The sequence below is a fragment of the Arvicola amphibius genome, chromosome 10 (assembly GCF_903992535.2).
Source record: "Arvicola amphibius chromosome 10, mArvAmp1.2, whole genome shotgun sequence".
Lineage (NCBI taxonomy): Eukaryota > Metazoa > Chordata > Mammalia > Rodentia > Cricetidae > Arvicola > Arvicola amphibius.
Window position 1 is genome coordinate 107,935,673 of NC_052056.1, and position 12,372 is coordinate 107,948,044.

The 12,372-nt window shown below is 44.8% G+C and overlaps 1 protein-coding gene across 5 annotated transcripts in view; it reads left to right on the top strand.

Moving 5' to 3' along the window:
* The window catches only part of Katnal1 (katanin catalytic subunit A1 like 1), a 57,312-nt gene that overhangs the window by 26,199 nt on the left and 18,741 nt on the right, over positions 1-12,372 (top strand). For all 5 annotated transcript variants that reach the window (XM_038345311.1, XM_038345310.1, XM_038345314.1 and 2 more), the window contains exons 5-9: positions 6,552-6,679; positions 7,045-7,150; positions 8,147-8,305; positions 9,030-9,156; positions 12,190-12,324. In XM_038345311.1, coding sequence (XP_038201239.1) covers positions 6,552-6,679; positions 7,045-7,150; positions 8,147-8,305; positions 9,030-9,156; positions 12,190-12,324 — 655 coding nt within the window. The remainder of the gene's footprint in view (positions 1-6,551; positions 6,680-7,044; positions 7,151-8,146; positions 8,306-9,029; positions 9,157-12,189; positions 12,325-12,372) is intronic.

Here is a 12,372-nt window from a genome sequence, read left to right on the forward strand (position 1 = left end):
TTATTTTTAGCCTTCCTTCCTTCCTTCCTTCCTTCCTTCCTTCCTTCCTTCCTTCCTTCCTCCCTCCCTCCCTCCCTCCCTCCCTCCCTCCCTCCCTTCCTTCCTTATTCTTTTCTTCCTCTAATTAATGTATGTTTGTGGAATCCCCCCATGCTTTTGCAGAAACTGTAAGTTATTCTCATAGTTACATGCCATTGTGTACAGTTAAATCTATTTCCTTATAAGTAGATTTTTGGGTTATCTAGTCTGGAACTGTTGAATAGTGCCAGTTTGGGTAGATTTTCTTTTTCTTCTTTGTGTATGTGCATTCATTTTTAGTGAGTGCACACTGGGGGTGGAGTGGTGGGCTCATAGGATATGTGTAGGTTAGACATTGGGAGGTCACCCCAATAGTTTTGCAAGCAGGTGTTAGCAGTTTGCACTGTAATTGGCAGAATGGGAATTGCAGGTCTCCATTGGTGCCTGCTCTCAGCGTTGCTGGTCTCTTGAAGGTGTGTTGTATAAATACTTTGTAACTTTGGAGACTAAATCAGTTCATATGTGTACTGGCTACATTTGGTCAGTGATGTGTTTTAAGAACTGTCTTATTCTGGCCTTCAGACATTAAACCATCCACCCATTCTTCAGTCTCACATCAGCTAATATGTAGTGTTGTGGGGTTTTTCATTTTTGTAATCTTGCGACATTTTTATCTCTATAACTGTGACTGAATCGCACATATGTAGGAATTGGCGCTATCTTTTTAAAAATACACAGTGGTTTTCTTTACCCATTTGTTATCATCTTAGTCTGTGGGAGATGAGCTCTTACAATATGGGAAGATACAATATGTATCTCATCAGTGGGTTTTCCTCAGGGTGAGTTCCTTTCTGTACTTCAGCCTTGCTCAGCGGCCGTTCTTCAGCCTCTTGATTTTAGAATTTGTGTATTCTTATTGAGCTAAATTTTTCTCAGTGTCAAGGCCATCAAGTTGCCGAGGTTTGCGAGCTCTTGTTTAAATGTGGTATTTTATAAATAGGGAAATTGAATGTGGAATCTTTTTTTTTTTTTTTTTTTTTTTTTTTTTTGGTTTTTCGAGACAGGGTTTCCCTGTAGTTTCTAGAGCCTGTCCTGGAACTAGCTCTTGTAGACCAGGCTGGCCTCGAACTCAGAGATCCGCCTGCCCCTGCCTCCCGTGTGCTGGGATTAAAGGCGTGCGCCACCACCGCCCGGCTTGAATGTGGAATCTTAGTAACCATGTTTATTTTTTTTCTCTTTTGTCAGAGACCCCTACTCAGGCTACCCATTCTGTACACTACAGAGAGTGTAAGCCAGAACCCAGGGAAGCTACTGTTCCTAGTCTGTTGGTCCTCAGCAGTCCAGGACACAGCTCACATTATGTTCTCTGCTTAAAAACCTTCCACTGCCTTCCCCCTTTAGATTAGCAGCCAGTGTTCTTCTCCCAGCACATACAAGCCCCGGGCGGCCTGTTAGGACCTCTGTGACTGTGCCCTCAGCCCACTGCATGCGATGCTTCTGTCTGCCCCTGTTCTTGGAACTTGTGAACACAACCCTTGCCCATCTACTGTGAATGTTCTAACCCTAAATACTTGACTATGTTTGTGTTCTGTATTCTTTGTGCCTAGAATCGAGCCTGGCACACTAAACATGCTTATGAATATCATGCAAAGGACATGCATATTGGTAAGCCTACAGCTTGCTATGGATTTATTGTTATGATCTTAGTGTCTTGATAGCACAGTGCAGGGCACTACGCCCAAATCAGTAAATGTTATTTTGCATTTATCTGCCTGCTTTACTTTGTAGAACAGTAGGGCTAGGTGGGCTGTAGTTTGGAGGACTTGTCTAACATTTCCTGTGTTTGCTTCTGCTGCGGGCTGGAGGCAGCATCCATGCACAGCAGCATGCCCTGTGAACAAAGTGACCACAAGCATTGGCCTGCAGCTGGAGTGCCCAGGCTGCTGTTCACATGCAGACAGGCTATCGATTTTGTTTTCAGCTTTCTCATCTGGGAGACGGAAGAAAGACTACTTCGTACTTCTTTCAGAATGATATGCTGATCCGTGCTAAGTTCCCAGGACACTGGCACAGCGAGCAGAGGGTAGCTTTTAAGCTAACACGACAGTGGTAGGCTAGAAACGGCATGACAAAGATTATACAACATTCGTATTTTACAGAAGAGATACAGGGCTGAGAGATGACTCAGTGGCTAAGAGCACATATTGCTCTCCTAAAGGACTCGGGTTTGGGAACTTCAACTTGAAGAGGATCTGATGCCTCTGGCTTTCTCAAGCATCCATGCACCTGCACACCACATTTAAAAATAAAAATTTATAATTTAAAAATAAAAATATATAATTGGCTGGGCAATAGTGGCACATACCCTTAATCCCAGCCTTTGGAGGCAGAGGCAGGCATATCGCTGTGAGTTCGAGGCCAATCTGGTCTACAGAGTGAGTGCCGGGACAAGCTCCAAAACTACACAGAGGAACACTGTCTTGAAAACCCCCAATATGTATGTATGTATGTATGTATGTATGTATGTATGTATTATGTATGTATGTATGTATGTATATATTTGCTATATCAAGACTGAGACTGTAGTTCTGTGTTAAGAGTGCTTGCCCAGCATTTATAAGGCCATGGATTTGACCTTCAGTACCAAAAGAAAGGGAGGGAGAGAGAGGGAAGGAAGAAAGGAAAAAAGGAAAGAAGGAAAGGAATAATGAAATATTCAAGAAATTCTGCATCTGTTTTTTGCCCTTGGAGCCAGGCAGTCGAGCAGGGTAAACTGGACATGGGAGCAACCACAACGTTACAGAACAAACCACAGGCCATCTACAGCTCAACTAAGATGTCCTTCTGACTGTATGTCATTCACTGCCTGACAAAAATGTCCGTGTCTTTGTCTAACAGGACCCATTGTTAGACACTCCTGTGCTGGTCTGAAATCCACCTCCCCCATGGCTTCATGCTGGTCCTGGCTTCTCGCCTGCAGAACAGCTGGTGGGTGGTATTGCTCCAGTAGCATCTCCTCAGATGACGTGGCACGCGTTTCCTGGATCCTCCATACGGCATGACGTGTGAGGCATTTATCATCTGGTCTTCGTTCCTCGGTATAGCTCCTTCAGCAGTGTTTCTGTAAAACGCACAACACAGACCGTGATCTCAGTCACTTAGTCCCACAGCGGGAGGCGCTGCAAAGGCAAATGCAAGCACTGTTTGCGTTTGAGGACAAGCAGCATCCGTCATTGACTGCGAGCTATAAATACTTGATTCATCACCTAGAGCCTCATTTTCTTCAGATGGAATGACTAGGCATTACTCAGAAAAAATCTTCAAGGAAGTTGTCTTGATATGAATAATTTAGAAATCAGTAAAAAGAAGCCATTTTGCTTATTGAATAAAATTCGTATGCCAGCCTCCACTGTCACAGTCTTGTTAATTCTGACCTTAGTAATGAGTGCGCAAGTCTAAGGAGAGAGTTCAGAACTCACCCTGTGACAATCCAGCCTAGTATTCCGTATAAGTCACAACATCCCAAGTGATAATCTTACTCCTTGAACAGCGTCCATTTCATTAAAGTAGTGCAGTTGATCGGCTGCTCCTACTCAGGCACATGGTGTTCCTATTGCCTACCCTATTCTAATTCATGTTTGTTATGCGGACAGTGTTGTCTACTTTTCCAGATGATTGCATTGTGGCTTCACTAGGTTTCCCTTTCTCTCACTTCAGCGTCTTGACTTGATTCGGTCCTCCCTGGGGGAGCTGATCTCTGCTGTCCTCCCTGGGGCAGTCGATATCTGTGGTCCTCCCTGGAGGAGTCGATCTCTGTGATCCTTTCTGGGGGAGTCGATCTCTGTGATCCTCCCTGGGGCAGTCGATCTCTGTGATCCTTTCTGGGAGAGTCGATCTCTGTGATCCTTTCTGGGGGAATCGATATCTGTGATCCTTTCTGGGGGAGTCGATATCTGTGGTCCTCACTGGGAGAGTTGATCTCTGTGGTCTTCCCTGGGCAGTCGATCTCTGTGGGGATGTGTCGGGCAGGTACTTCTGTGTCTCACACCCATGCTTCCTCCTCTGTAGTGGAAGGCATTTACCTCCATGGTTCCTTTCCTCTACCCCAGCGTTCTTCCCCACAGTAGCAGGTAGGGTCATCTAAAATGTGGGTCATATTAGCTATCCCATGCTTTATTATATTTTATTATTATTTTTTTAATATATAAAAACCAAACTCACTTCTGACCATTTCTCCAGCCTCTTCATTCAGTCACATTGATGACTTGTCCCCCCTCCCCTGGACTAGAGGCTCAGTGAGGGCAACAGTGCATCTTCATCCCTGCCCTGAAGCCACACTGCTCAGAGCTCCTTTCTTAGGATTCTGCGATTACTGTTTCTTTGAGACAGTGATGGGCATTCCCTTGCTCTTGGTGTGTGTGTGTGTGTGTGTATGTGTGTGTGTGTATGTGTGTGTGTGTATGTGTGTGTGTGTGTGTGTGTGTGTGAAGTCTCCCTGTCACGTGGACACTCATGTGAAAGTAAAATTTAAAATTAATTTTAATTTGGCAAGTCTCAAATACAAAGGCTTGTGAAGGCTTGGTTGGAGCCAGATAGGTTGGTTTCTGTTGATGCCTGTTGCTGATTTGTTTCTAGAATACTCTGAAATGATCACAGAGTTCCTGGGGATTGGCTTGAATGTGGCTTGTAGCTGTGGCCTAGCTGTGTCGTAAAATGTGATCTGAGACAGAGCTTGTTTGAAATTCGTTGAGGTTGTTTGTTGTGTCGGTATGCCAGAAGTTTGCTCATTTTCAGAGTCAGTTTTAACACATGCTATTTGAACTGCAGGGATATTACTAAGCATTCATCCTAGCCTTGCTGTTAGACTGTCCAAGTAAGTAAATCTTTGTGATCAGGTCACCAGAACACTGTTTGGCTGTTTACCTAGTGGCTCAAAGGCCAGAACATCTGCCAAAGGAGCCATTTGGTTCCCTTTTGGTACTGACTGTGCCTTTCTGTCTCTCTCTGAAGTGGAATCTGAGAAGTCCATCATGTTCTGTGTCCCCTCACCATGACCCTTCGCCTTTCATTTCTAGATCAGACGGAAAGGGGTATGGCTCTACTCGTTAAAACTGTTCTTGTGGTTGAAATCTGAGAAATAAGAACATTTCCACATTCACCTCCTCAGCACCGAATGGATCTTGGCAGAGCCCAGTAGAGCTCTAACCTGGAATTCTTACTTCTTTTTAAAGCTACAATATTAGTAAAAAAATTTAGGATAGATCAAACATTTCCTTAGGTCTCAATACTATGATTGCAGTGGGTTGTCTGGGCAGTGTGTCTGATAGGTACTGAGCAGGAGGAAGAGGAGGAGAGATGAGAGGGAGTTCGGATGTTGTGACAGTGTGGGGTGCTGCGGTGAGTAATTGTGTGGCAGGGCCAAGAGAGCTGTACTGAAGGAGACCGTCGAGTCCTGAGCGGCGACCTACAGTGGCCAGGGAAAGCTCTGGAAGCGCAAAAGCCCCAGGTCCATCTCGCCTGGACCCTCTGTCCTGGCTGCTGGGGGATCAGCACTGAACTGTTAAGCAGCCCACTCGACTGTGAGGTGGGAGAGTCGTGGAAAGGCGTTGTTGTGGGAGATGGGAAGGCTTGAGCTGTGTTTCCTTTCCCCACATTTGCTGGCGAGTAAGTCTAAGGCCATGAAGCATTTAGCTACTTTGCTTTTCTGAGGCCCATTTTCCTTATCCATCAAAAAGGAAAAGCAGTCTGTGGTGTGGGGCTGGTACATCCAATGAGATACTGTGTGAGATATTATATCATAAAGCAAGGCTCACTAATTAATTCTCTTCTTGAAAATCAGTTATCTGTTTTCTAGCAGAGGGGCAAATCCTTTGTATCCAGTGAGTCAGAGGCAGGCTTCTCCGGACCGCCCGATCCAGTAAGGGTTAGCGGGGTCTTCCCTGCAGCCGTCCCTCAAGAAGGAGATGTGAGGGTGGTCACATAGGTTGACCAGTTGATCTGCTTCTGGTGAATTAATCAGGGTAGGATGGCATCTAAGCAACCAGAAGATATGGTTTTAAATAGTAAGATATGTATGTATGTATGTTGTATGTATGTATGTATGTATGTATGTATGTATGTATGTATGTATGTATAAGACAGTTTCTCTGTATAATAGCCATGGCTATGCTGGAACTCACTATGTAGACCAGGCTGGCCTTGAACTCACAGAGATCCGCCTGCCTCTGTTTCCTCAGTGCTGGTATTATAAGTGTGCACCACCTCGCCCTTCATAAGAAAATATTTTAAAAGAGATTACTGTGGACTGGGAATACAGTTCAGTCCTAAGGTGCTTGCCCAGCATGTATAGGTTCTGAATTTCATCCCTGCCTCCTGCTCTATGCTTATATAGACACATAAGCACATGGACACACGTGCACATGTGCATATACACACATATACACGTATCCACAGACAATTCTATGTTGACCACTTAATGATATCAATTATGGTTGTTTTGTTGCTAACCATACCTTTTTTATTCATACCTCCAGGGGAGGAAAAACACGCAGGATACGGCAAGCGATGGTGAAATCCCCAAATTTGATGGCGCTGGATACGATAAGGACCTGGTGGAAGCCCTGGAGAGGGACATTGTGTCTAGGAACCCTAGCATTCACTGGTGAGAGTCTTGAATTACAGTAGAGAAGAAAAGAAATCATAAGGGCGGGTTACTATGAATTGTCTCACTGTGCCCCCATTTCCCGATAATGCCTTTGTCTGTAATAACAGCTCTGTCAGAATCTAACAAAGGAAACTTTACATGTTAATTTACTGTTGACGTGCTGACAAAGTTTGGTAACCGCATAGCGTGTTCAAATTAATAACCCAGTTTGCTTTCACTGGTCATTTTTTTAATAGTAAGTATTAGAATACAGTTTTAATATGAGAATAATTTTGTAAGTAAATAAATTTGAAGTAATTAGCTTTGACCATAAATCAGAGGTGTCCCTTGAGGAATCATGCAACTGCTCTGTTCTCTCAAAGGGATGATATAGCAGATCTGGAGGAAGCTAAGAAATTGCTCCGGGAAGCTGTTGTCCTTCCTATGTGGATGCCTGACTTTTTCAAGGGGATTAGAAGGCCATGGAAGGTGAGTTGTCTGACAGACTTGAAGTGGTGATGCTTGCATACCGAAGGGCAGCCCTGCTGTGGATCAGTGTGCATTGGACAGCTCACATTCCCCTCCACTCCTGGGTGTAAATTTGTAGTTGAGATGCGCTGCAGCCACACAGCAAGAGAGATGGGCTTAGAGCTGCCACACTGCCATCTTCAAAGTCATGTGTTTCAGGTGCTGAGCTAGAGGTTAATTTTAAGAACTTTTGGATGTCTCTTTCTGTAAATAAAAAGTTAAGCAAATTGTGTGTCTCTGTCTCTCTCTCTCTCTCTCTCTCTCTCTCTCTCTCTCTCTCTCTCTCTCTCTCTCTCTGTGTCTGTGTGCAGGTATGTGCATGTGAGTGCAGGTGCTTCTAGTGGTTAGAAGAGGGCGCTGGATCCCCTGGAGCTGGAGATGAAGGGGTTGTGAGATGCCCTCTGTGGATACTGGGAACTGAGTTCAGGTCCTCTGCAAGAGTACCACATTCTCTTCACCACTGAGCCATCTCCCCAACCCAGAAGGTCACTCTAAGTGCTCCACAGAATTACAGGAATGGCTTCCGTTGGGTTCAAGAATGTATGAGAAGGCTCTTGGCTGCCAAGGCTTTCGTTTTCTCCTCCCCTTTCTACCTTCTTTTTCCCCCTTGCTCCTTACCTTTTGTTTTAGCAGACAGTGTCTTCTGTGTAGTTCAAGCTAGTCTCCAACTGTGCACACTCCATGCCACTGCCCATGTGCCAGGATTATGGGCGTGAGCCACCGTAGCTGCTCAGCTTGTCTCTTATGAGCTCATCTCTGGCCACTGCTAACCTGAAACACATGGAGAAGTCATTTTCATCATTTTCTTGTTCCTCTTGCTAAGTGCACTGATCTCACCATGACAACTGAGTTTATATTTTAGGGGTATCCATGTGTACAGCCGCATTGACAGTTGATGCTAGTTTATGGGAAACATTTAAATCTAGTGTGTTGCTTACTTCGTCTTTGGATTTTCAGGGTGTGCTGATGGTTGGACCTCCAGGGACTGGGAAGACTATGCTAGCCAAAGCAGTTGCCACAGAATGTGGGACAACCTTTTTCAACGTCTCCTCCTCTACACTGACATCTAAATACAGAGGCGAATCAGAGAAGTTGGTCCGTCTGTTGTTTGAAATGGTAAATGTACCGTATTTTGATTTCCAAATGCTGTTTGTCCGTCTGGGCCTATGATTCCTCATATCTAGGTCTTTGCACCTTGTGATCTGAAATAGCACTGTGGGTATTGTACTGGCTGGGATCCTTGGTGTGTCTGCAACATATCTTTCTCAATGAGATGAAAACAGGCCCTTTAGTACCCTGTCCAGGGAAGGTGATTGGCAGTTTGGATGTCTAGTGCACTGATGGGGTAGAGGACTGGAAGAAACCCAGCTAGAGGCGGATCTGACATTAGATACTGATTTATTTAAAATTGCTTCCAATAAAGCCCCTCCCAGTGAAAATTTCTAATCATAAAATTAGAAAGAATTGCCAGGTGTGCTAATGTATGCCTTGGGAGGCAGACAGGTGGATCACTTGAGTTTGAGGCCAGTCTGGTCTATATTGCTAGTTCCAGGTCAGTCAGGGCTACATAGTGAAATCTGTCTCAAAATAATAATAAATAAAAAATAGAAAAAAAGCAATAACTATCTATGTATCTTTCACCCAGCATCACCAGCTATGTGAGTTTTATCTTTGGACTGCTTTTTCCTGAAATGATTGTCAGCAATAAGATTATGGGAGCAATTTGATGGACAAAAATTGTTGCTTTCATTTGCCACTGTCTTAGAATACAACCGTTTCTTAAAAATACCGAGTGATTTATGAGCTCGCTGAACGATGACTTTAAAATGTTTCCACCAAGGCTAGGTTCTACGCCCCCACCACGATCTTCATTGATGAAATAGATTCTATCTGCAGTCGAAGAGGCACGTCTGACGAGCATGAAGCAAGTCGCAGAGTCAAGTCTGAGCTCCTCGTCCAGATGGACGGTAACTGACATTAAAGACTGTCCCCACCATTACTCCCTTTCAGCCATGGCAGGACTCAGTGAGCCATCAGGAGGCAGCTGGGGTTTATTTTTAATTACTTGCTTTTCACCCACTTGTTCGTGCTTCTTAAGGACTCATTAACTGTGCACCAGTCTAGGTTCCAGGCTATGGAGCAAAGGACTACTCTGGCCACCAAGGAGTTTGCTGGTAGAGCCAAGGCTCTGAAGGTGTGACTGGGAGTCCCTGGGCCTTTAGACCACTGGAGGGCTCTACAAGGGCCACACAGTTTCAGTAATAACAAGGCATATTTACTGGTTTTGCTTTAATTTTCTCACAAGTATGTAGAAGGGCTCACAAACCCTGGGAGAATGCAGATATTCTCTTACTACTCATTTACTTATAAGTCTTCTAGGCCAGGCAGTAGTGGCCCATGCCTTTAATACCAGTACTCAGGAGGCAGAGGCAGGTAGATCTCTGAGTTTGCCAGTCTGGTCTGTAAAGCGGATTCTAGGACAGCCAGGGCTACACAGAGAAACCCTGTCTGGAAAAAACAAAAGAAACCAAAACAAAAGTCTTCTAACTAACACTTGGGAGGTTTTGAAAACTATGCTTATTTTTCATTAAACATACCATTTATCTTAATTTGATGAGTCATGGAGTCTTATGTTTACAATGAGTTAATACTTTGAACATTCTGTCTACCGATATATCTACTTATGGTGCTGAGACCAGAACTTGGAGCCTTGTGTCTGATAAATGAGCCCCACTGAGCCAATACCCTGGTCTTTCTGTGTTTTGATTTCTGATGAAAAATATGGATAGACATACTCCACACAATGATGGCTCTTTAGAGTTCCAGGGATTTCTAAGAGCATCAAAGGTCTTGAGACCAAAACCTTTGAGATCAGCTGCTACACCAGAGGCAGAGCGCTGACGAGAAGTCACACAGTGGTCCCTCTGCAGCAGAAGGAAGCTCTGGGTGTGGGAGTCACAGTGGTCAGGGTGGGAAGGCTGCAAAGCTGGAGGCAGAGAGGCTTTGACACATGGCTAGAATTGCCCAGACAAAGAGGAAAAGCATTTGGGGAGCCATGAAGAAGAGTTAGGAGGGGCCTAGCACTTCTTTAGAAACAGCTCAGTCTGGTATTTGTGTGGCAGACAACAGGCAATTTAAGCAATCCACAAGAGAAGATAAAAATGTGTCTAAAATATCCAGCAAGTATTGCTTCTTATCATCTACCAGCTGTGGACTCAGTGGCTTAGTCACTCTTCTGTTGCTGCCAAGAGACACCACTACCAAGGCAACTTACAGAAGAAAACATCTGACTGTGGGCTTGCTTACAGTGCCACAGGGCTAGTCAGTATCATCATGGTGGGGAACCTGACAGGCATAGTGCTGGGGAAACAGAGAGGGTGGGGGGAGAGGGAGGGAGGAGGGAGGGAATTGTTGTAGAGAGAGGGCCACTTGTTTATCCCAGCCACCCGGCTAGCTTACACCCAAAATAACCACACAGAAACTGTATTAATTAAAACACTGCTTGGCCATTAGCTCTAACTTCTTATTGGCTAACTCTTACATATTAGTTTAACTTGTCTCCATTAATCTGTGTGTCGCCACATGGCTGTGGCTTACCGGCAAGATTCTAACTGGTGTTCGTCTGAGGCAGAGGAGGATCCATGGCTTCTCTGACTCTGCATTTCTTCCTCCCAGCATTCAGTTCTCTTTTCTCCACCTACCTAAGTTCCACCCTATCAACTAGGCCAAAGCAGTTTCTTTATTCATTAGCCAATGAAAGCAACACACAAACAGAAGGAACTCCTACACCAGGGAGTGGCTGAGATTGCCTGGGGTGGGCTTTGGAAACCTCAAAGTCCACCCCCAGTGACACACCTTCTCTAGCAAGGCCACACCTCCTAATCCTTCCCAAAAAGTTCCACTAACTGAGGCCCAGGCATTCAAACATAGGAGCCTATGGGGGCCATTTTCATTCAAAACACTACACTTAGGATGGGTTCACATGGTACACAATGCTAGGCACTGAGAGACCAATAATGGCACTGCGTGCTAGGAGACCTGCCCCTCAGTCAGTGCACCATTTCAACTCTCGCTTATATATGAAAGGAAGGAATATGTTTTACTTGGGAGGAAAGCACAACACACAACATTAGGTGTTTAAAATTGGGGCCAGGGCACCACTGAATACATATTCAGCCAGCAGGAGTTCATTGAACAGTATCATGACTGCTTGTTAGTTGGGCAGCTTTATTCCTCCTAAGAATGATTTAAAAAGGCATTTAGTAATGATTTGTTTATTACGTATGTTGAACTGAGTTGCTCAAATTATGCTACTTTGATAGCCAATCATGTTTGTGAGCTCAAGCATCAATGATATTTCACGGCGTATTGCCCAGAGCCAGTTGCACACTCTCAAAGGTTTTGTTGTTGTTTTGCTTTTTTTGAGACAGGGTCTCTTTATTTTGTAATTCCTGCTGTTCTTGAGCTCATTACATAGACCAGGCTAGCCTTAACTCATGGTGATTCACCTGCCCCTGCCCACCAAGTGCTAGGATTAAAAGTTTGCACCATCACGCCCAGTTACCGTTTTTAATCTTTTTAATCCTATCATTTTCATTGTGAAGAAGCAAAACACTATAGTGTGTCAGCTTGTCTCACTTCCTTCAGAAAGTTAAACCCAAAACTAAGAGAAAGAAAATATGAGAGGCAGATTACAGTGGGAGCATCAACAGACTAAGAGGACTGCATTCTGAATTTCAGAAGCCATATGCGCTCTGTCCTTACAGATGGGAAGATCCCTGCCCTCGGTTGTCAAATTCTCTAGCTCCTTTGTTTGGTTCCTTTGTTTGTTTGCTGTCTGGGTTTGCCACTCCATCAAGGTTCCAGAGATGGTGAAGTTGCTTCACTGAGGTCCATCAAGAGCTGTGGCTGACACTTAGAGAGGCTGACTGAGGGAAAGGATCGAAGTGTCCGTCACAGCACTGACAGCCTGTTCCCTGTTCCCTGTTCCCTGTGCCCAGGAGTTGGAGGAGCCTTAGAAAACGATGATCCGTCCAAAATGGTGATGGTTTTGGCGGCCACTAACTTCCCGTGGGACATCGATGAAGCTTTGCGAAGGAGACTAGAGAAGAGGATCTACATCCCCCTCCCGACAGGTAAGATGTCTTCCCTTTACCGAGCCCTGAACTCTGTCATTTCCTGTT